Genomic DNA, 26,071 nt, shown 5'->3' with positions numbered 1-26,071 from the left:
TGTCCATGCCGGACCAATATCCGAAATGTAAAGGAAGTAAAGTAACTGTTGCCATCACTAATCGTGTTAATCAAACACCTTCTGTATTGGATATTTATGATTATAACGCAACTTTAATTTAGAAAAAAAATAAAAAACCGCAGCGTAACTTGTTTGTTTGTTTTGAATTTCGCACAAAGCTACTCGAGGGCTATCTGTACTAGCCGTTCCTAATTTAGCAGTGTAAGACTAGAGGGAAGGCAGCTAGTCATCACTACCCACCGCCAACTCTTGGGCTACTCTTTTACCAACGAATAGTGGGATTGGCCGTAACATTATAACGCCCCCACGGCTGAAAGGACGAGCATATTTGGCGCGAAAGGGATGCGAACCCGCGACCCTCAGATTACGAGTCGCACGCCTTAACACGCTTGGCCATGCCGGGCCCAGCGTGACTTACCACGACTAAAAATCCAGAATAAAATTATGGTAGCGTGACCAAGAAACAACTCATTGAAAGTATAACAAACAAATTATTACCACGGATTGCTTTTTCAAATCATTAACTATTAGAAAATGAGGTGATTTAAGTTAATAAATTAACTATTGAACGTAATAAAGACAAAAACATCACTTCTGTACTCTCTCCATATGCTGTTCAAAGCTGCTAAACATGTTCACATTTTGAAGAATGTAAACAATTGCAAACGTAATACAGATCCCAACATTAAACACAAGTGCAGAGAAATAAATTCTTCCACTCATTTCAACAGATCTCAATATCAAACGTGAATCTCAAAAATAAATTTTCCCTTCTTGTCAACAGATCTCAACATTAAACACAAGGATACAGAAATAAATTATTCCCTTCATGTCAACAGATCCCAATATTAAACACAAGTATACAGAAATAAATTGTTTCCTTCTTATCAACAGATCCCAACATTAAACACAAGTATGCAAATATAAATTCTTCCTTTCTTGTCAACAGATCCCAACATTAAACACAAGTGTAGGGAAAAATATTCTTCCACTCATTTCAACAGATCTCAATATCAAACATGAATCTCAAAAATAAATTATTCTCTTCTTGTCAACAGATCCCAGGATTAAACACAAGAAAACAGAAATAAATTATTCCCTTCTTGTCAACAGATCCCAACATCAAACTCAAGTACACAGAAATAAATTCGTCCCTTCTTGTCAACAGATCCCAACATTACTCATAAGTGTAGAGAAATAAATTTTTCCACTAATGTCAACAGATCTCAACATTAAACAATGAATCTCAAACATAAATTATTCCCTTCTTGTCAACAGGTCCCAACATTAAACGCAATAATACAGTAATAAATTATTCCCTTTTTTGTCAACAACAAGTATACAGAAATAAATTTTTCTCTTCTTGTCAACAGATCCTAATATTAAACACAAGTATACAGAAATAAATTCTTCCCTACTAGTCAGCAGATCCCAACATTAAACACAAGTGTAGAGAAATAAATTCTTCCACTCATTTCAACAAATCTCAACATTAAACATAAATCTCAAAAATAAATTATTCTCTTCTTGTCAACAGATCCCAACAATAAACACAAGAATACAGAAATAAATTATTTCCTTCTTGTCAACAGATCACAACATTTAACATGAGTCTCAAAAATAATTTTTCCCCTTCTTGTTAGCAGATCCCAACATTACAAGTAAACCTACTTTACCAGTTCAGTAGTTTTTAACAATAAAAATGTCATAATCGTATAATAGTAACTGTTGCTATTTTTCTACCAAACTTATTTTAACAATAAAACGACATGGTAAATTATGGTACAGAACCTCTTAACTTAAAATTCCTCTACATAATTGTCATAAAAAACTCGGATAAAAGTAATTTATATATGTTTAGTAAACGTTTCTCATTATCGAAAACACTATAGACGTATCTGATAGTGGAACTGTACAATATTAATAAAAGATCTCTCTCTATAAAGAAGATTGTTGAGATATCTAAAAGTAAATATATACGATAATGAGATATTGAACCTGATAGGAAAAAACAAACAAATCCGAAACACGGTGTTTAACTGAAGATCTGTATTATACAGATTTAGAATGTCTGTTATAAGTAAAACTGTAGAAAGTTTTAATAGGAAATTTCTAATGTGATCAAAGAACGGGTCCTCACGTGACAAACTCTAAATCGATAAAAAAAATGGCTCTTCTGTTTCCATTTACATTTTGCTATAAAACTAAGAACTTGATTAACATTGTTTTGTATATAGTACGCAAATAAAACAGTAGAGGGCAACACTGCAGTTTGATATTACGTAACGTCACATTATTTTCAATTTCGTCATTTACGTTAAGCGTCTCCAGGGAAAATTGGATTTTTTTTACCATCCAAAAGAGCCAGATGTTGTCAAACCTTTTGTTCTAAGATCTGGAACAGTAAAGTTTTGTTTTTTAAACTGCACTAGAATGTAACTGGTGCTAATAAAACTTAGCTCCATTAAGTCACTAGTGCTGACAGTCTCAAGTCCTGACTGCTGTCATGTGTTGAAGTTCGAACTTCAACTAGTCATGATGCAAATACTTTTTTGACTGAATAAACCTAATTTATATTTAATATTTTGTTTAAATAAAAAATATGCCTTTAGGGTTGTGTTTTAAATATAATTCGTCCCTTATTTTGAAAGAGAAAAACAAACAAATTATACATCTTGTAACTTCTGTATTGTTAGCAGACTTTCTTTTATCCTAACATCCCAGACTCTACACTACCAACTATTTGCACAGTTAATGTAAAATGTCTTAATTAATATGTTTTACATATTGAAGGATGAACGCTTGAAAACATTGTTTTATGTATTTTGATAAGGTTTTTAGATGTAAAAAAGTTATTTGTTCAGGGTAAAATAATAAACTGAAATCTTTGGTTCAGTATTTGGTAAAAACCAATCATTTTATTTTAACTATGTATATACGAATGTAGGAACGGAAGTTTCTGTTATTGAAATAACCAATGAATTATATTCGTTGGTTTTCACTGTTAATAACTGTACCTTAAAGACGCCTACTTCAAATAAATTACCTTGGAAAGCATGACATAGACGTTCGTTATCCTCCAGATCTCTTCAATGTCCTCGATTACGAGTTCATCTAAACCTGGTGATAGCCCTTATTATCCACTCCATCTTGCTTATTATAATTTCGTCCTCGGGAGTTTTGGGGGAACATTTCTTGTGGTATGTGAACATTGTAAGTATATTTCTCATTCGAATTTTTCGTTGTTGTCATGAGGTTATAAATTATGTTCACTTTAACAATTGTTTAGTTTATTTGCCTATCTTGTTAGACCAGTAGTTCTCTATATGTGATCCTTGAATCACTGGTGGTCGAAAGAGTCCTCCAAATGGTCCTCAGTCTGGTCTGAAATAAAAATGAAATCAAAAGCAGCACCATTCTTCCCAAAATTATGATAATTTCTTCTGCGGTGGTAAGAGAACGCGGGCTGAGTTCAACCAATATGTGGTTTGTGAACTACTGCACTACACGTGCACAAAGAGTGTGCTATTTTAAGTAAATATGACACCTAACCCAATATCATTTAAGTGTTACTTAATGGTCATATAAATTTAAATATTACATAACGATAATTTTGTTCATGTAAATTCTTTATTGTATTCGAAGTTTTTATGAGCTGCGTCTAACTGGAATTCAGGTCTAAATGAAGTATTATATAATATGTTTGAAATTTGTGTTTGTATGAGTTTTCTTATAGCAAAGCCACATGGAGCTATCTCCTGAGTCCACCTAGGGGAATCGAACCCCTGATTTTAGCGTTGTAAATCCGTAGACTTACCGCTGTATCAGCGGGGGACTATTTGAAATGTGTAGTAAAAAATTAGTAAAACGGCGACAGTGCCTAAAGGCAATAACTAATACGTTTCGTGTTCCTTAGATAATATGTCCACTATTGTCTCTTTACTGGTATTGGTTAATATATTGAATTTTATTACCTTTTTATTATTTATCTATTTGTAACCTTAATATATGTAATTAGGGTTAACCTAAAACTCGTAAGCTGATCTAGCCTCGTGAGATATTATAGGGATTAAGGCCGACAATTCTAATCTTTATGAAAAAAAACGCTATAGAAATATCTTTAATTACCTATGCTCATTAAAAAGGTTTGTCTATTTTTTAGTTTCACTTTAAGTTGGTAGCTTGCTTTGATTTTAAGTTAATATTAATGCAATTTGTGCAACAAAGCTGTTATATATATCGATTAATAATTGTTGGCTTGTATGTACCCCTCAATGTACTTTTTACAGTTAAATGTTACGTGCGATACATTATGTTCAACTTATTGCGTAATTTAATTAATCCCCTACGTCTAGCATATTTAAGTGGTTTAATTGCTCGTGTGTAACTTATTTACAATAATTTTGTGTAATTTATAATAATTTAATCACTCACGTATACCTTCCAAGTTGAAGATGTTTCACCGCATATCAAATTTGTGTGACATGTGTAAGTAGTAATCTAAAAATATTCTGAACTTCTGTAAAATTTAAAAGAAGGGTGTTATTATTCACTGGTATTTAATATAAGAAATAAAAATACAGTAATTAATTCGGTTATTATAATCTCAATAATTGATTTTTTCTCACTTTTTGGACAATTTTTTTTCGGAAGAAACATATTTATCTTTTGTTGTTTTGTTTTGTTTTTTGTTTTTGAATTTCGCACAAAGCTACTCGAGGGCTATCTGTGCTAGCCGTCCCTAATTTAGCAGTGTAAGACTAGAGGGAAGGCAGCTAGTCATCACCACCCACCGCCAACTCTTGGGCTATTCTTTTACCAACGAATAGTGGGATTGACCGTCACATTATACACCCCCACGGCTGGGAGGGCGAGCATGTTTAGCGCGAGCGGGCGTGAACCCGCGACCGTCGGATTACGAGTCGCACGCCTTACGCGCTTGGCCATCATATTTATCTAACCCTTAAAATTGTTATTTTAAAATGCCTTAAATTACATAAATAACAACACAATTCTGAAGGATGCGTTTTAATTTATAGTGTCTCATTAAAATGCTTTAATCGTTATTAAAAATACGTCTAATTCGTAAGAATTTCAGTCTCGAGTTATTTTATTTACAGGACTTGTTATGTAAAACAATATTATCCCTCAAAATGTACGCCGCCATGGCTAGCATAAACTGGATGTTCATAGAAGGTCTACTACTAAATTCCAGGATCACAGTCTCTGTGTTCAGTAAGGACGCCCCCTTCAAACTTTACAACTTGATCGGTTGGGGTAAGTATTTGAAAATAATACCAATACTATTTTATTTGTTTGTTGTTCCTTGCTACAATGGGTTTAGTTTTAAGCCTCAGCTACTTGACATATTTAATTAAGTGGTACTAATTAATTAATTCATTTAACTTTTGTTACCTGCAGCTTAAACATCATATTTTGTATTTATTTAGGTACTATTATTATTATTAAGCACGTTCAACATCATTATTATTTCCAACACCGAAGTTAAACTGAGGTTGTGTTTTCATCCTTGTGTGTGTGTGTGTTTATTAGCAAGATTTCCCGAAACTAACTGAGGAGATTTGGACGAAAGCAAGGATACTCTTGGACTATGACCCAACTTAAAAGTGATTAGTTATTTGAGGGCCAATGTAAAAGTTAACAGCAAGTTCACGAAAAATAAAATTTAGTTGTTACCATGGAGACCTATTTTTCACACTACTTTTGCTCCATAACTCATTGAAACACGAACGGATTTTGATGAAACTTCGTGGTCAAATATTGAATATTATTCCTGAATTTCGTTTCTGTTCATAACGACAAACATTCAGACATATTTTCTTTTTTTTGAAGGCCAAATTTGATTAACGCTGTTCAGGTACTGGTATTATTATTACAAATTTTCAACATCGTTTTATTATTGGCTGAGTTAAAGGTATTACGTTAAACAATATACAAAGTCCTAATTTAGAATACACTTGATTACCGGTAAATTTAACGCCATATTTTATGCTTCACTTTGAAACATCCTGTACTTATCAAACATAATAACATTATGTTGGCGCAGTACCTGGTTGAGTGAGGCCTGTTTCTTTTTAAAAATAACATTGTTTAATTAAACCTATTTCTTATGTAAATAATATAAAACATGGAAACATGCCAACTTGTCGAAATCAGTATAAAGTAGTGCACTGAATATTTGGTTTGTAATTTATTTAGCATTCTATTTGCAAGGAGGGCGAGATGCTTTTGTTAAATAAGAAGCCTTGACTACACCATTTCTTTCCTAACTGAGAATAAAAGGCTGTTTAGTCTCAATTATGACTTTAATTTAAGATTTATATCTACTCTAAACCCTCTTCCATAAACTGGAACTTATTTTCTAGCTTGGCCATATTTCAACCATAATCTAATTTCTTTATGTTGAGATTATGAATTACTTACTTACATGGTTGTAAACCAGCTTATCCAGAAACTTAAGTTGAGTACCAAGAGCGTCATCTGGCGAAGAATAATAAAAAACATCACTTGAAATTTTTGGAAAAAAAGGAGAGAAAAACCATAACAGATTTCAACGAGAGTTTATTTTGAACTTGTTATTTATTTTGTTGATCACTGATTCCCTTAATTTTTAACTTTCAATAATTATTAATTCATTCCAATTTCTGTTTTCTTATTTTTATAAACAACAGGTTTTTTGTTGTAGTGTCTGTGCTGCCTTGTTCTTCAATGATTAAATAAATCTACAAAAAGGCATGAAACACATCACTGTTAATATTGTTATTTTCTACATGAGATATTATTTGGATTACAGCCGAAGATATTACTAAGAGTAACGAATGAAGCAACGTCCTAGAATAATTACAAATAACAAATACAATATATGTAATATTAGGTATCATATTATATTATATTACTTATTTTCATCATTCGGTTCATTTCTAGTTGTGACCTATGTAGATAGCCTGCTTTGTTCAGAAACCAATAATAGTTGCCAACATGTTTGACTGTAAAACGTCACATACATTACATGGTTTTTCATCTGATTTGAGTGTTACTTCATCAGTAACAGTATATTTATGTTACATCACCGTTTCGGCAAAGCCTAATCAAAGCTCTACTCCATCAGTTCTGCAACACTCTAAAAGCTTATTTAGCTCTATTTCATTGATTGTGTCAATATCTAAACACTTAATTGGCTCTATTTCATTGATTATGTATAGATCTAAAAAACCGGATTAGTTCTGATCTTTTTCAAAAGGACCGGTGTGGCCAGGTGGTTAAGGAACTCGACTCGTAATCTGAGGATCGCGGGATCGAATCCCCGTCACACCAAACATGTTCCCCCTTTAAGACGTGGAAGCATTACACTGTGACGGCCAATCCAACTAGTCGTGGTAAACGAATAGACCAAGAGTTGGCGGTGGGTAGTGATAACTAGCTGCCTTTCCTCTAGTCTTACTTTGCTAAATTAAGAACGGCTAGCGCAGATAGCCCTTGAGTAGCTTTGCGCGAGATTTAAAACAAACCAATCTTTTCACAAGGCCTAGAGGAATAATAATGGTAAAATATTTCACTTCCTGGCTGCCTGTACATTTCTACAAGTAGTAAATGGCAGATTGTGCCCAGTGGCACAGCGGCAGTCTGCTGACTTATAAGCTGGGTTTTATTCACGTGGTGGACAGAACATAGATAGTCTATTGTGTAGCTGTATGCTAAGAGAGTTGATTAAGAAGTTATATCCATATTAGTGAACATCATTCAGAGTTCATTGTTTTTACCACGGTAACATTTCCATGTGTAAACATAACACATTAATCTTCTCAACAAACACGCGTAAGAGGTATTATGTAAGTAGAACTTCTATTTATTTTGTTCATTAGTTATAATGGTTAATTACACGTGATTTAAAAACGTGCCAGTAACGTAATGAAGTACCTACCCAACAGACTTTTTAAGATCTACATGCGTGAATGTGTCAAAGTAATTAGTGATTCTGTTAAAATTCTTAGTGTCTTGTTTAGGTTAAATGTGATGAAGTAACCACTAGGGGTCCAATGATAATAAGTTTCTTTTCCCAAAGATCTGCTTCACCAGGGTATGTAATGCTATAACAAGTATGAATTACGTCAGAACGTAACATATTTATTTGTTGTTGTAATTTGCCGTTCCATAGTATTGTAGCAGTCTTTCATTTTCAGGTTTGCCGTTACTATTTATCATTTCATGGTCAATAATCATGGCTTGGTTCCTCAATACGCCATGTTGGAAAGGGTACGGAAAAACATATTACATATGGATCGTTACAGGACCCATGATTACGGCTCTCATAGTATGTAGTTTATTTTCTTATGTGCTAATCTCTTCCTTCTGCATTACACTCATGTTTCTTTTATAAAATAAAATAAAACAAAACATATCTGTGTTTTAACATACACTTACAAGTCATTTTGACAAATAGTTACAATCTTTAGTGTTTTTAGTGGCAAAGAAAGGAAGTCGATGTCATAATGTGAATTATTACAGTTAATACAAAGAATTCAATTAAAAGGTTATTAAAAACTCTTTATTTGGAAAACGTTGAAATTGAGTCACTTTTATACACGTGCATTAGAAGAATAAATAATCCTGGACAAAAAATTCATTTACTGATTGTTTTAGTGGCGCTTTTAGTAGCTCAAGGAACGTTAATTATTTGAAAATGTATTCTACTACAAATAATCCCTGTATTTCTTCACGGAAATTTCTTGATGTAGAAATCCAAGGATCCTTTAAACTGAGAAGTGATTAGAACTACGATAAACATTTCTGTACGGATGTTTTAATAACGTATAAAATATAAATAAGAATATCTATCTTATGTTTACACAAGTATCACTTGTTGTTTTTTATCATTCTACTGGTTCTTTTAGTGGTGGTATTTTTAATATTTCTTCAGCCATTCCCTGCTCTGTAGTCAATAAAAATTATTGCTTAGATTGATAGAATATCGATATAAAATACACATCAAAACCTTTTTTTTTTTAAACTATTTCTACCAGGATATAGAGGCTCGGCACGGTCAGGTGGTTAAGGCACTTGACTCGTAAACCGAAGGTCGCGAGTTCAAATCCTCTTCACTCCAAACATGCTCTCCCTTTCAGCCGTGAGGGCATTATTGGCAGTCAATCCTACTATTCGTTGGTCTAAGAATAGCCCAAGACTTGGCGATGACTACTTGCCTTCCCTTCAGTCTTACACACTAAATGCGGGACGGCTAACGCACAGCCCTCGTGTAGCTAGCTGTGCGCGAAATTCAAAAACAAACAAATAAACCAAGATACGGACGTCATTTGTATATGGATAGATACAAAACTCATGTTTTGGGATACATAGAAATAACTATTAATAGATCAATCAAACCAAATTATTTCAATATTTATTATATAACTAGCAGAGAATGTAGTATATCTTCAAACTGTCTAGTGACTTTAATAATTTACAAATATTTTTGGAGTTTTTCTTGGTTTAACTTACCGTTCGTTATTTGTCTCTTCGAATGTTCTATATTCGCCTCTTCTCGGAAGTACATCGATTTGTTTTTGAGTTTTGTGCAAAGCTACACGAGGACTATCTACGTCCCTAATTTAGCAGTTAATGACCAGATGGAAGGCAGTTAGTTATCGCCATCCACCGCCAACTCTTAAGCTACTATTTTACCAACAAATAGTGGGATTTACTGCAACATTATAACATCTCAATGGTGAAAGAGCGAGCATGTACGGTGTGACGGGGATTCGAACTCGCGACTCTCAGATTACGAGTCGAGTTCCTTGCCCACCTGACCATGCCGGCATCATTTTGGTTTGACGGGAAAGGTACACCAGACTTTTGCCCAATTTGATAGTGTATGACTCATAAAATGAAAATATAGACCCCCATTAGGTTTCAGTTATTTATCTATTTAGTACAAACATAAGCTTAACCAATATACGGGGACACAAAAATGTGTTCTAAACATGGAGCAGAGCATGATGAAATAGGGACAAAAGAAACTCTACTCAAATAATTACAAGTTGGTGTATATATAAATACTATACGTTGGTTCCCATACACTTTCTCGCTCCATTTACTACGATATCTATATTTATATGTACACACATATACATATGTGCATAGATGTAGACGGTCGGGAGTTTGAATGCCTATGTTGTTGGTTGTTGTTTTACAGGTAAACACTATCTTCTTAATCAACGTTGTACGAATATTGGTGACAAAGCTACGTAAGAACAATTCAACAGAAACCGCGCATGTCAGGTAAATATTAGTGTTTGTTTGTTTTAATCAGAAGCTCAGCATTGATAAAAAATATTTTCAAATTCGAAGACAAATAAACATAGAGTGACTATACGAATCTAGAAAACTATGAGAAAATAAGAAAATATTTGTAAAATTAATGAAATATTTGTCTTTTTCACATTATGAGCAATTATTTTTTTAAGAGTAGTAACATATAAATTCAAAAATGTTCTGGGGTTTGGAATTATTTCGGTTTTTATTGGTTACTTCAACGACCACTCCTCAACATATTTTCCACCTGAAACGTATCCGATCATTGATGATAAACCAATAAACAGTTTCAGGTTTGTTTTGTTTTCTTTTAACCAACAGCTTATCATTCGAATGTACACCTATATATCAGAAACCCCAGATGTTGAGAGATTTATAGAATTGTGTATTCTTTAAAAAATTAACTCTTTACTATAAAATTTATGTCAGGCTGTGACTGTTATACAAATTTAAATATTAAAATAATTAGATAGAGTTTCCAGGATTCATCAGAGTTTTAGAAATTAATCTATAAAATAAAAATCAGTCGAAGCCTCAGAATCACTAGAAATAAAACGACAATCCACGAAATATCTTAGTGATTTTATTCATTTGAAATGTAAACAGCTTTCCAAATGAAAATAAATGTTAGATTAGAACAAATAACTGTTTTACAGGAAAGCCATCAAAGCTACTGCGCTTCTTTTCCCTTTGCTTGGAATCACTCATCTTCTCTTCTGCATCAATCTTCATGACGATGGTCACCTAGAGAGGGCGTATATGATCACTAATGCCTTGTTTCAGTCCTCACAAGTAAGTCTTTCAACTCTAATTTTATATGAACGGGAAAAACAAAAAATGTGGAATGATTCTTACTGACCATAAATCTTATATCTTCACATCACTTCCAGGTTCTTGACAGTGCTGGATATTAAACCTTACGTTCCATACAGTTACCATTATTTTTTAATCTCACATACTTTATAAGACTAGTTCTCGAAGCGACACCCAGCGGAAAAAATAATACTTTCCGACACTTTCTCCTCTTTTGACAAGCTCACATTCAAGTTAATGACACATGCTTATACTGCTAAATCCCGGGTTTCCATACCCGTGGTGGGCAGAGCACAAATAACCACTTGTGTCGCTTTGTACTTAATAACAAATAAGAACAAGTTTAAGAGGAGTTGTTTATGATATAACACAGTATTGTTCCTGAACCCACAGATGAAAAACTCACATGGACTACAATGGTTAGAATTTGATTTCTCTTTAGAAAAACGAAAATTGTCTTACAGAATATTTATTAATCATTTTTCTCATACGGCAACGTAAGTATAACCAAAACTATCTGGCTACAATTCTTAGGCCTCCTGAACTGACTAAAAAAAACAACAGTGGGAAATTATCATTATTTAAATTTAACTCAAATTATTTACTGATAAACTAACTCGATGTAAAATCTGTCTCAAGTTAGATCTAAACCAACACTATGAACTCATTTCAGATACGTAATATTATTGCTCGACAGATAGCCTAAATGGCCATATGAGAAACTCCATAACGTTCAGGCATAACTATCGCTAATTTAGAAACTAATGACTGAAGTAATGATTACCACTGACAAGCACTCACAGCCTTTACATCTACTCTTACTGAAGTAGCGAGATTGACTGTCACGGTTATAACCTTCAACAGATGAAAGCTGAGATTATACTCAGCGGGCTACTGTGGCTCAAATTCTAAACCTCAGGTACGCAGCCCTGCAAGTCAATCACTACAAATACACCCAGCTCATTTAGTTTCTATAATACTGAATAATGCGATTAAAAAATATCAGAGTAAACATTAAATTCCATAATTCTTGAACACTTTTTTTGGTAAGATAAGTAGAGACGCAGTTCTTATAAAATAAACAATACAAACTACCTCGTTTCAATATCCATAATTTTTTGATTTTTTTTTTTAATATCGCGCAAAGCTACTCGAAGGCTATCTACGCTAGCCGTCCCTAAATTTTGCAGTGTAAGACGAGAGGGAATGCAGCTAGTCATCGTCACTTTCCGCCAACTCTTGGGCTACTCTTATATCCACGAATAATGGGATTGACCTACCCATTATCATGCCCCCACGGCTGAAAGGGCGAGCATGTTTGGTTTGACGGGGATTCGAATCCGCGACCCTCACATTACGAGAATTTTGTAATTAATGCTGATTGTAGACGACCATTTTCTTAATCGCTGAATAAACGACAATATTCGAGACTGCTCAAGTTGCAAACTGTTAGTCTGACGTAATTGTGTTACTTCTTAATGATTGGTCATTTTATTAAGATTCTCCCGCACTCCTACGTCCAAGTTTAAAGAAAACCAAAGTCACAGTTATTACACAATACAATGGGTAAGATTAGAAGTTACGAGATACCATAATGAGTACCTATCTCACAAGATCTTCGTCAGCGAAGAAATATTTTGTTTTTTAACTGTATTCGAACCTGTCTGTTATTAAAGCCTACCACCGAATCCAAACTAAGGACAATGTTAGTTTTACTAGGAAAACAACTATGTCTGTTAACTGCTGAACATGGGTAAGATGGCTAACAAATAATTGTTAATTGCAATAGGCATTAGGCGAACTATCATTTAACCGTTTTCTTTAAGAGTCTCCTAGATCAGGCATTTCACTCTGCACCTGAAGGTCGCCAGTTCTAATTCCCTTCCCACTAACCATGTTCGCCCTTTCAACCGTAAGGGTCTTATAATTTTGTTGGTAAAAGAGTAGCACAAAAGTTGGCGGTGGGTGCTAATAACTTGCTGCTTCTCTTCAGTTTTTCATTACTAAATTAGGAACGGCTAGCGCAGATAACCCTCGTGTAGCTTTACACGAAATTAAAAACAAACAAATAATTAACAGAGGTTTTCAAAATTTAATTGTCTCCAAACCATACTATCCAGAGGACTTAATAGCAGTGGTCTATCACAGAAAAGAACAAGTCGTGCAAAAATACGTATCGTAGACGCAGATAATTATCATATCTTTACTGATGTTCAGAGTTCAAGCTGTTGACGTTTAATGGCTAGTAGTGTATGATTTCATTCATCGCATTTCACCCTTAATTATGTCAGTGATACAGCAAAAATATATAGAACGAACCGTATAGGATGATTGATAATTTTTAGTTCTTCTAACAATGCAAGCCTGCAGGAGGTAGCGTAGTGGTGTGGGGAACAATCATGTTGCAAGAGATGAGCCATTCGATTTATTTTTTTAAAAAATTCAAACCTTATCAGCAAATATTTCCCATTAAAATAGCGAAGTATATATATAGATATATCCAGAACTTTTGTCCACAGAAAAATGTAATGGTACCTATAGACAATCTCAGTGGGTTGAATATTCACAATTTTTAGGTCGTTCGCCTCTACGATCAAATATGACAATTACATGCATCTTTTAACCCATTCGATTCAAGTTCTGGCTACCATCGTAACGAAATGAGGTTCACCCGATATTTTAGTTTTAATAAAGTGATCAGTCACTTTAATTTTAGATTGTTTTAATAGTCGATTTAATTGTAGATGTTATGTACAGTTTAGTTTTTGTTTGTAATTTCCGTTAGTTTGCCAGAATTTGTATCGAATGCACGTGTGTGTATTTCTTTAATTGCAATAATTAACAATTTTTTTTTAACCTTTTGAATAGGGTCTATTTGTAGCTGTTCTGTACTGCTTCATGAACTCTGAGGTGAGAAGTTTTATTATTTTATCATATACTGTATTACAATGTTACCTTGTTCCAGCGATATCATTTTACGTTATCTAAAACCTACCATATTATGGTATTTAATCCAACACATATTGACACTGTCGGTGGGCACTGATCTCTGTCAAAGTTTTGGTTCGACTGGGAGAAAAAATTTGAATGTAAACATATTATAAATTTTAATAATTCACATTTAATATTGTAAGAATTAATTTTAATAAAACATGTCTAGAGAGGACATCAAATTAACTGATTTTCTCGTCAGTTACGGTTCTCGAAACGTTCAAACACATCCAATGTACTTACCAAAAAAAAAGTTATTTGTCATAAATCATAATTTTAATTAAGAGAAAACCTAATATCAACATTAATATAAATGTTGGAGGTATTCCACACACTACAAATATTTAAAATTCAGTAAACAGCTAAAATAGAATAGAAAAATACTTAATTTAAAATAACGTTTCGCCAGTGTTAACGTGGCGCCATCTGGTATTCATCACAACTGAACAGGACAGTCATATACCCCGAACGGGTGAAGTTACAAACATAACTCTGATATTACCATAAATGCAAACCTGCTAAACGTGCTTTATTTATTAAAGGTTTTATCCTTTTATTAAAATGGCTTCTTTTATTTAACGTTCTTAATATTAGATTCTCGACAAATGATTTTAACAGTTTTATTCCTACTACAGTGTTCTGTATTTTTAAAATGTTCGTAGATTATTATTACACATTATTAGGTCCGAAAATCACTGCTTTCTCAACAGTAATTTGTTTAGAATAACGTTTTAAGATTGTATTTAACTTTTACTCAACAACAGATAGATTTACCTACAGTTGATAGTTTATATATCCTATCTATTTCTTCCACAGTCCATGTGTTAATGTAATACGTTAATGAATTTTCTTTTTCTTTTCTTCTTCGGTGAACAAAACAAATTCTCTATTTAAAACATTTTGGTAACATTTACTCGAATTTTGGTTTTGTTTGAATTTCGCGCAAAACTACACGAGGGATATCTGCGTTAGCCGTTCCTAATTTAGTTGTCTAAGACTAGAACAAAGGGAACTAGCCAGTCATCACTATCCACCGCCAACTCTTGGGCTACTCTTTTACCAACAAAAAGTGGGGTTGACCGTCACATTATAACACGACTAAATGTTTTTCATTAAAATATATCCACGTAATATCTGACGCTGCGTCATTCCAACTGTCACTAAACTGAATTATGTGCAACTTTATATCATTCCTTTGTAAAGTTATAAATCGAGAAAATAAATATATAAGCCATATACTTCTCTATTTTGTGACAATCCTTACTATTGACCTTTAGTGATGCACTTATACTTTTGTGATTATCTAACGTGACATGATAAATTTTACAGTGCAGAAACAAATAAACACTTATTATGATTTTATGTTTACTTTTGCTTATACGTGACTTCATATAAATGTATGTTTATTACTGCTTATAACTAAAGCTGTGTGTACAGTCTCCGTCATATTTAACACTTCCAAAAGTTAGAAGGACTCTCTGATTATCGGGTCTTTTTGTAAAGTTATATATACCTACGTTTTATGACCATATATATATATATATATATAGCATTAATCCTGGCTTACTATTTTATTTCCCTCTAGTAACTCACAATAGCACAGAAAACCAATTGTATAGTTTTGTTCTTAACTAACAACAATCTACTTTATTTTACATTTCAACCTATTCCAGAAACCAAACTAGATTAATTTTATTATTAACAAAGTTCAAGAAAGTTCTTCAGGAAACGCAGTCATGAATTGTACTTTCAGAGCATTATCGTTCTAATATTATCTTTTTAAGTTTTATTATAATTCAGGCTGGAACACTGCTGTCTCTAATACTGTGATACAATAAACACGAGAACTCGTTAATTCAGGAATAAATGAAGTTTTCTGGCTCTAAAAGAATCACATGTGTAAACATCTATTTCTGGTGTTCCTGTAAAATAATCCAATACCTAATATTTCTTTTCTAGTATGCTAATTATCCACAGTGATCGTATTTACGTTTCAAAGCACTTCCATATTTTTCTGTTTAGAAAAATAAAACCTGAACTCATACTTTTTATTTTATATGTTATAAACACCATATATGTTAAAAAATTATTTCGGTTAATATATCTAGCAGATAAGACATGTTTTGTGCTATTAAATGTCTTACAGTAATTAACTCCTTCTTTAGGTACAAACTGCTCTGCGAAACGCTTACCAGCGCGTCATCTTACGGCGAAATCCCAATCATCGATTAAAGTATGGTCGTTGCCTTTCACGTACGTCTGCTACCTATCTAACAAGCTATGATACAACGCTCATCGATGCCACTCGTCCTAAAGTGTCGCCCTTTCTCAACATTGTAGTACCTCTGCGCGATATAATCGAACCTGAAGAATATTTTGGAAGAAAAAGGTCAGAATCCTCAAAATTAAGTTCCGTCAATGGAAGAGTATTACATTTTAAGGAAAGAAATTGAACGTTTCCTCTGTAGCTGCGTCATCTGTTGCTAGTATTATGAACTACAAATCGAGAATTATCTTTTAAAACGTGTAGATAGGTATGTGATATATTGTCTAATCGTATAAGAAATCGAAATACGATTTACGACAGGTTGTAAAACAAGGTACTGCTGTTAGTCTTGTAATATATCTTTCCGCACAGGAACATCTTGAGTAGTACTTCAACAGTTAAACAGAAGACTATAGATATAAAACATTTGTGAAGAAATGAACAAATAGACTGTATATCAACTAGTGTAAGTTTATATTATGTTCTTTGTTATGAACAATGTTATCATCGTCGTTAATATTATTTTAAATCATATGTTAGATTCTATAAAGCTTATTCGATGTTTCTAGATATAAATTTCCTTGTACCGTTTTATATTCATGTAGATTTGTAGTTGGATTGTTGTTCTAATGTACCAGCTAATATTTATACACTTGATGGTAGGTTCCAGAGCATCAGCTGATTTTTATACAGCTAGGTATAGGTTCCAATATATATATGCTGGTATCCATACGGCTAGTTTCAGTTTTCAATGTGTCAGCTGATATTCATACAACTGACGGGAGGTTCCAGTATATAAGCTAATACCCACACAGTTACTTATAAGTTCCAGTTTATTAACTGATACCCATATAGGTTCCAGTATATCAGCTGGTATTCATCACGCTGATGGTAAATCCTAGTGCGTCACAAGACTTTCATGCAGCTAGCTATAGGTTTGAGTGTGCCAACTGATATCCATATAGTTGGTTGTAGATTCAAATATTTTATTTGATAGCCATGTTACTAGATGTAGGTTTAAGTGTGCCAGCTGATGTTCATGTAGCAAGATAAATATCGGTGTTTATATATTTCAGAATGCTGGTTACTATTTCGATTTTGTGATTTTGTCTGTCTGAGTACTACTTCCCACTTCTGGTGCGAGAAAAAACCAAAGGTGGCAGGTAAACTCGGGGTGTCCCCGGGGAATATTCTCATGGTATATAGCACAGCTCGTCCACTCTTATTTATTTCGAACGTCAAAGAAATTTAAAACGCACCTAGAAAATCCTTCAGGTGTGGTAAGAGTCTAGAAATAGTGTTAAAAATTAATTCAGGTCGCTTGACTATTCTCACATATCATATCGGCATTTTAACAGATTTTCTTTCCAATAGAAGCCCACTTGAGGTAGCTATACATATAATTATATAATGGAGGAATGTGATCTGTAACCTGGGACCTCTGTGAAACATGAAGGAACATTTTAACCCTGCAGCTGAACACCACATCATGCATGTGGAAGCTGTTATATAAAGTTGGATCTGAGTTCCTATGAATCATATTTAATAGCATAGCATGTCTTCTAGGTTGTACTATTCGTGAAGTTAGGAAAACACGTAGGTTCAAGAAGTGTTGGAACAAAGTATTGTTTGACTCCTCTGTTAAATATTCTGTAATATAATAGAGTTTAATAAGTGTAGTTAACTAGTAGCATTGAGATGTCACAAAACCATATAGTGGACAGTTACGTTTGAAAGTTCTACTTGTTTTATAAGAAATAAGTTATGTTTTCATTTCAGTTCAGGGGTTGTTCTAAACTTGAGGTTCACAACTTTCGTAGTAACTGAAGTTGTCGACTATTAAATTAAATGATGAACAATTAGTTTATTTTCTAATGCTTGAAAGTAATTTTGGAGCTTTAAATATATATGCATAATTAAAAGTTGTGTAAAGTTTTAAAATATATAAAATATGTTTTTAAACTGCGTAAGATTTTTTCCAAAACTAAAGATATAATGTTACCAACAACAGTAAGTTAAGACCGGTAAATAAAGTATATATATATATTAAAATATATATATTATATATATAGCAGGTTTTCAATACAACAACCTAAAATAAGAACAAGTCCATTTTCTGTTTCCCGGCATGACCAAGGCAATCAACGAGTAATCCAAGTGCTGCGGGTTCGAATCTCCATCACACTAAACGTTCTCGCCCTTCCAGCCGTGGGGGCGTTATAATGTTAAGGTAAATCCCACTATTCTTTGGTAAAAGAATAGCCCAAGAGTTGGTGGTAGGTGGTGATGACTAACTGCCTTTCTCTGGACTTACACTGCTAAATTAGGGACGGCTAGCGTAGATATCTCTCGTGTAGCTTTGCGCGAAAATAAAAAAACAAACCAAACCATTTATGTGTGAGATAAATTAAGAAAGTCTTATACTGCTAGAAATTGGATTTCGATACCCAGAGTGAGCGGAGCACAGATAGCCATTTGTGTAGCTTTGTGCATATGTGTGTGTGTTTTCTCTTCTTATGGCAAAGCCACGTTGGGCTATCTGGTGCGTCCACAGAGGGGAATCGAACCTTTAATTTTAGCGTTGTAAATCCATAGACTTACCGCTGTACCAGCGGGGGACCTTGTATAGTAACAAATATCACAACATATTTATACATTGAACGAAATGGAAAAACAATACTATGTGTTACAACAGAGACAATAATTTGCTAAAGACGCTAACATTCTTCACCATTGGCTCAGCAGAAACTTTAACAGCTTCCGATGTTAAATTCAGTGTTCGATCCCTGTAAATGCTATAGCGATACGTCATCACGTTTTATTTTTCATTTCATCTTAAAAATTTCAGCTGAATTTAATAACAACTTAATTTTTTTATCACCAGGTGATATATTTATTATCTTTGTTTCAAAAATAGTTATTTTGTTACGCATGTTATTTACTGATATTGACATACATGGATTCCACTCTTGAGCACTTTAGCAGCATATGAGTTCGGAGTTTTCCACTACCATAAATAATGGGTACTCCCCATCAAACTTTTCGAAAATCGCCAGCTTCATGTTTCAGATAAATAATAAAATATTAAAATGTGTATTTGTTTTTGCGTAGCTTAAAACAGATCTAGTACTGGGAAAGTTGTTGAAAGTTATCTTAACCCTTTTTCTGAGGGCAACTGAACTTGGAAATAAGTTACAATACTTTCAAAACTAAAAAACGGGTCATTTATATTTAGTTCACACCCAAAGTTAAGTACCTTTTATAATCGAACTTTTAGAGTCCCAGAGTAGAACTTTGTATCTTTGTGACCCACATGAATACTGATAAAGCTCTTTCATACCACGCAGCACACATACACTGTCACTCTCTATCAGGAGCTGGTGTCAGACACCGTGTGATCGTTCCGGCTCAAGAATTGTTGAAATATTTATTTTCATTCGTCACATGGTTATTAACACACACGAATATGTCAGTGATAAACGTAATAAGATATATTTTACAAGTATAATGTGTATTTAAAACTTACACATTTTCAAAAAAAATATTTTTTTTAGTTATACGTGTCAGAAGAACAATAGTCATCATGAAACACAAAACTGTTAATACTGGTTGCAAACTATTGTTGCTAAAACCAAAATATTTTATATATAGTATATTGTATATATTGTTCGTATTTGTTGCTTTATTCCTTGCTCCTTAATTTAAAGGACGTTGAATTGTGTGTTTTTTTCTATGTGCGCATTCAATATATTACTCATGTCGGCATTCTCAAATAAATAGTGCTTCATATAGTCAAAATGGTCTCACAGAAATTGAAATTCTGTTTTGAAAATGTAAGATACCCTGACGGTGACGTTACACATCTAAAATTTGGAAGGACTATTGCACAACAGAACTTAGTACGACACTACTGCCTTCTGTTGAATATTAAGCCTTAATACGTTATAAACTCGGACAATTCTTCTAGTACCAATACTAGCTGTTGATCTCACTGGTTTTATGTTGTTGTTTTTCTCAAAACTGTCCTACAGTAAGTTAATTAACAAATACTTATCGTGTAGAAGTGTAGAACAAATAAGTTTTATCCGAAAGAGAAGTGATTGTTGTTGAATTGTTGTTGTAAAGCACTAAGCCTCATAATGAACTACTTATGTTGTGCCCCAGCGAATATCAAAATTAGATATTTACCTTCATAAGTCCTCAGAGTTACTACTGAGCCACTAAAGAACAATAAAATTTGTTATAAGCAAATTTCAGGATAACTGAATTAACCCGAAGTAGGAATTGTAACAAAATAAGTTGTTTGGTGCTGAAATACTTACTGTAACATATTGATTAGTAATTAAGTTTTACAATAAGCCTGCCCAGATGTTTGTTATTTAAATATTAAAGCTAAAACTTTCATTTGCATTAGAGCATCCTTTCCCATAAACAAAATGGCGTTTTAAGTATAGTGCTACAACATCGTTAATAACTCTTCTGCTTCGGTAATTTACAACATCATATTTTAAGTGTTGCCTTGTGATGTCCTTGGGGCAAAGCTTCTATTAACTTATAAGGTTCCAGTTATTATTACTGATGTTTTGCTTTGTTTTAGCATGTCAGTGAATAATCTCAATGGTCTTAATTCAACATGAGCGCTGTAGTATTTTATCTTCTATTAAATTATGTTAACAATGATTCCTCTTTGTTCTTTATCTTCTGTCATAAAATGTCAACTGTGATTCTCATCGTATTGCGGCTTATATTAAAACATATCAATAATGATTCGTCTTAGTTCATTGGCTTCTACTATAAATTTTCAACAATGATTCTCGTAGTATTGTTGATTCTATTAAAACGTGTGATTTGTTAACTTCAACAATAATATAAACTTAATACCTTAAAGCATATAAATAATAATTTCTCTTAAATCTTTAGCTTCTATCGTATTTCAACAATGATCTTTGCATAATTGTAGTTTGCACAAAATCATATCAAAGGCATAAAATTTGTGACAAAAAATCACGTCAATTGTATTTGTTTTATATTTTGCTTAATCCATCCGTTACAGATTGAAAATAAAAGCCTGTGAAAACAGTATTTCACATCTATTTTGTCTCTCACAAGTAATTGTCTAAGGAGGCTTTCGAACAACTCTAGAAAAAACAAAATGCAACTTTTAAAAAGTTTAAAAGAAAATTTGTGTTATTTTTATGAAATTAGCTTTCATTACTCAAATAAAAACAATTCAAAGTTGTTTCTCTGTTTTTGTGTATTTGTACGTGTACCACACACAAACACACAATTCATTATTTTCTTTAAACACAAAGCTACACGGTATCTTTGGCATATCCTTACTCTGTACAGTACGGAAATTACGTAATTTCACAACACAGAAAATCAGAAAATGTGTTTGATGGAACAGTTGACATTTGACAACAGTATTTCAAGAGATTACTGTTTAAATGTGTTTTTTTTAATTTTATCATCAATACAACAATACATGTAAATCACAGTTTAATTGTTTTTAAACTTGTAAGTATCAATTAAAACCAATTATCATAGAAGGAGTGGGTCTTGTAATACTGTGCTCTAATAAAATATAATAACAGAGAAAACAAAAACACTTCTTATAGAAAGTGAAAAAAATTAAACAAAAACCACTGAAAGAGGAACATAGGTGGTTAATGGAAAACACTTTGTGTTACCTGTTCCATTATTGTTTAAAATTTATTTAATTGCTCATACAAGTACTAGTAACGACCACTGTTTTAGTACAGACGAAAATGTCATTCAAACATGGTGATTCAGTAATGACAAATAACTGACAGTAATTTTAGTAATGACAGTGAAAGAGCGAAATGTAAATAAAATTCAAGAACATCATCCACTATCATTACAAAGGACGACAGTAAGGAATGGTAGCAGAGGCATGTGTGTGAATTTAAATGGTATCATGATGTTTTTCGTTTATCCTAAATATATTATTGTTCAAGAGTGCTGATTTTAATTGCATATGAACGATTAACGTATTGCATAATATTGTGTCTATATACACACATTAAACAAAATAACACAGGCTATATTTAACAAACCTATCTATCAGATACAATCCCAAGCGACTTCGACCGTGGAATGATTGTTGGTGCCAGACATGGTGGTTCCAGCATCTCAAAACTGCTGACCTCCTGGGATTTTCACGCACTACAGACTCTATAGCTTAGAGAGAATGGTAAGAAAAGCAAAACCAAACATCGAGTGAGCGGCTGTTCTGTGGAAGAAAACACCTTGTTAATGAGAGAGGTCAGAGGAGAATGACCAGATTCTTTCAAGCTGATAAAAGCCCACGAAAGCTCAAACAACCACTCTTACAACAGTGATGTACAGAAGGGCATCTCTGAATACACAACGCGTCGAGCCTTGAGCCGAATGAGCTACAGCAGGAGAGAACCACACAAGGTTTCATTCATATCAACTAAGAACAGGAAGGTGAGGCTCTAGTTGGCACGGGATCACCAAAACTAGAGAACTGAAGATTAAAAAAAAAAGTCGCCTGCTCAGAAGAACCTCGAGTTTTGCTGCGATATGCAGATGGTAGGATCAGAATTTTGTGTACACAGCATGAATCCATGGATCCATCCTGCCTTGTATCAACGGTGCAGGCTGGTTGTGGTGGTGTAATGGTGTGGGGAATGCTTTCTCAGAAAAGATTAGCCCCCTTTATATCAAATGAGCATCATGTGAACGCCACAGCATACCTACGCATTGTTGCTGAACATGTACATCCCCTTAAGATCATTGTCTACCTACTTCTCAGTGGCTATTTCCAGCAGCATAAAGTAGCATGTCACAAAGCATTCATCATCTCAAACTGTTTTACGAACATGACAGTCACTCCAGTGTTCACCAATGGCCTGCACAAACCCCCAGATCTCGATCCAGTAGAGCACCTTTGAGATGATGTGGAATAGAATGTTCGCAGAATGAATATGTGGTCAACATGGACCAAAATCCGAATGGAATATTTCAGGCTGTTCTGGAGACAAAAGCGGTTCCTACCCCTAAATAGATAAGTGTACCTAATAATGCGTCCACTAAGTGTATATACAAAGTCAAAATCCGGTGTTCATTTCCAACAAACAAGAGTGAACAGAGTACATAAAATAAAATTGATTTCACGACATTACAGCATTTTATTATCGAACTGATAATTAACTTGATAAGCTGCTTAACTGTAACCATCGAACACGTTCATCAGTGTCTCATTAAATAATATATTAATTCAAATAATTATTAAAATATTAATGTCATAAAGAATATTCAACTAAACAAAGTTAGTGTTTCTAACGATTACTTTTTGATCTTTCCAACTACCTAATGAAACCTTTACATAGGTCTTCTGATTCTTAAGAACACAGACCAATGTTTTACTGAAACATATAATATGTTATAATATGATATAATATGTTCCACCATCAATAAAACTCTTCTTTGTAGTTATACTTCATTGTTTGCTTATCTGTTATTTTAAACAAACTTTATAGAATTATGAAATTTATTGTTTCAAATGATTTGTGAATGCTGTTAGTGCATTTTTAAACTTTGAAGTAAGGTTATTGTTGAGTTGAGAAAGAGTCTGTAAGTGAAGAATACAGTGTTTTTTATAGCAAAGCCCCATCAGGCTATGTGCTGCGTTCACCGAGAGCAATCGAACCCCTCATTTTAGGGTTGTAAATCTGTAAACTGACCGGTAGAGAGAAAGAGCGAAAAATATACCGATTATTTTACCTTCTGGTTTTTGGACGTTATAAATTAATGTTGTATTAAACTAATAACGTCAAAAATTGTTTTATCTTTTATTATACAAACTAAGAAAAAAGTTCAACATATGATGATAATTACATATATGTAATGTTTAAAACATAATTAAACAGTAACTAAATATATTAGCATATATTAGATTAAATTATAAACATAAAACTGGTTCTGTGATAATATAAAAGTATCAATAAATAATCATATAATTTTAATATTTATGTACAGAAATATATTTCTCACCATTAATTTTAAGTATAAAACATTTTTTTTATTTACAAACGATTATGATAATTATAAATATTTAGTTATGATGTGTTAACAAAATATTTTGAAAACAGTGATGAAGCTTGTGAAAAATTGGATATATTTACAGATAGTGGTGAACGTGTGTCTACTCTATCAAACGTACCTACATCGCTGTAACAATTATCAGTGTTAACTTTTATCTTTTACAGTGAACTCGCCCATGATTTAATAATGTCTTAACAAATAAATAATAAAAACAAATTGAAAATATTGACAGATAGTGGTGAACGTGTCTCTATTGTATCAAATGTATCGATGTAGCTGGAACAATTACCAGTGTTAACTTTTACCTCCTACATTGGAGTTAATCCATGATTTAATAATGTCTCCACATATAAATAATAAAAACAGCATTGTGAGATGGCTGTCAACCAGCAATATCTTAAATAGCTTTGTGGATCTGTTGAAGCCTATTATTACTTTTCTTGAAGAAAAAAAAAATTCTATCCTCAAATGGAAAAAGATGAATGGTGCAAGATCTAATCTTCCTTACTGATATAAAGATTCATCTACAAACTCTCAACTTGGCACTCCAGGGGAAGGATAAGATTGTTCCAGATCTTACTCAGACAATTTTCAGTTTTCAAAATGAAATTAGACTTTTTCAAAGAGACATATTTTCAAGACACTCAGTTACTTTCCCAATCTCAAAGGAGAATAAATACATTATCTGATATTGAAATAAAAGACATCAAATTGGAACAATACAAAGATAAATTACAAGATCTGCTTCAAAATTTGCTAGAAAGGCTTGAGGACTTGCATCAGCTAAAGCCCTGCTTCGCGTTTCTTGTAAATCCGTTCATGCTTGATGTGGTCAGTGATGATTGTCCAATTGTCGAACCTCTTGTTACAGAATCATCTGCTGAGGAAATGGAACTAATAAAATACAGGAGGACCTGGGTCACAAGATGATCCATAAATCCCATTCTACAATAGCGTTCTGGAAGTAAGTTCCAGAAATAAAATATCCTGAACAGAAAAAAAAAACAGTGTGCGACTCATCTCATTTTCAGCACAACATACTGCTGTGAAACACTGTAACCTCTAATGATGTTTGTGAAGTCGAAGAATCGTGCAATCCTTACAAATCAACACCTGACGGACCTAATTCGTAAAGACTTGACAACATACCAGCCGGAATTAACAGTTTAAAAATACATACGCGGATAAATATTATTAGGTACATGTATTGATTAGCATTTATATAAAATTTATGAAACAAAATGTACTTGTAACAATAAAAAGTGTATAATAATTGTTCCTGTGTTGCAGCTCTCAAACATCTGAAGTTTATTGTATGTGGTTCTTACGTTAAGCAAGTTTGGCCACCCTGGCATAAAAGGTAATGAGTTGTAGAAATTTGTCTATGTTGAAACATACCGAAGCCATGGTTAACTTAAATTGCGTAATACTAACACGATCTTTGTAAGAAATTCAAACAAACGCTTCACATAATTCTAAAGAAGTATTGTATCTTTTATATTTTTATATATGATAATTTGTAAAACGATCACTATCTTAGAAAAAGCCATTATTTAAGAT

General features: G+C 33.1%; 1 protein-coding gene across 1 annotated transcript in view; it reads left to right on the top strand.

Annotated features, from left to right (window-relative positions):
- Window positions 1-23,358, top strand: part of LOC143251548 (corticotropin-releasing factor receptor 1-like) — a 25,237-nt gene extending 1,879 nt beyond the window's left edge. Inside the window, exons 2-9 of the mRNA XM_076502819.1 lie at window positions 3,105-3,234; window positions 5,142-5,298; window positions 8,223-8,353; window positions 10,232-10,317; window positions 11,007-11,142; window positions 14,032-14,073; window positions 16,320-16,490; window positions 23,023-23,358. Coding sequence (XP_076358934.1) covers window positions 3,105-3,234; window positions 5,142-5,298; window positions 8,223-8,353; window positions 10,232-10,317; window positions 11,007-11,142; window positions 14,032-14,073; window positions 16,320-16,490; window positions 23,023-23,358 — 1,189 coding nt within the window. The remainder of the gene's footprint in view (window positions 1-3,104; window positions 3,235-5,141; window positions 5,299-8,222; window positions 8,354-10,231; window positions 10,318-11,006; window positions 11,143-14,031; window positions 14,074-16,319; window positions 16,491-23,022) is intronic.
- Window positions 23,359-26,071: the final 2,713 nt, after the last annotated feature.

Source organism: Tachypleus tridentatus, chromosome 6, assembly GCF_004210375.1.
Source record: "Tachypleus tridentatus isolate NWPU-2018 chromosome 6, ASM421037v1, whole genome shotgun sequence".
NCBI classification, from domain to species: Eukaryota; Metazoa; Arthropoda; class Merostomata; order Xiphosura; family Limulidae; genus Tachypleus; species Tachypleus tridentatus.
This window is presented reverse-complemented; position numbering and strand designations above follow the sequence as displayed.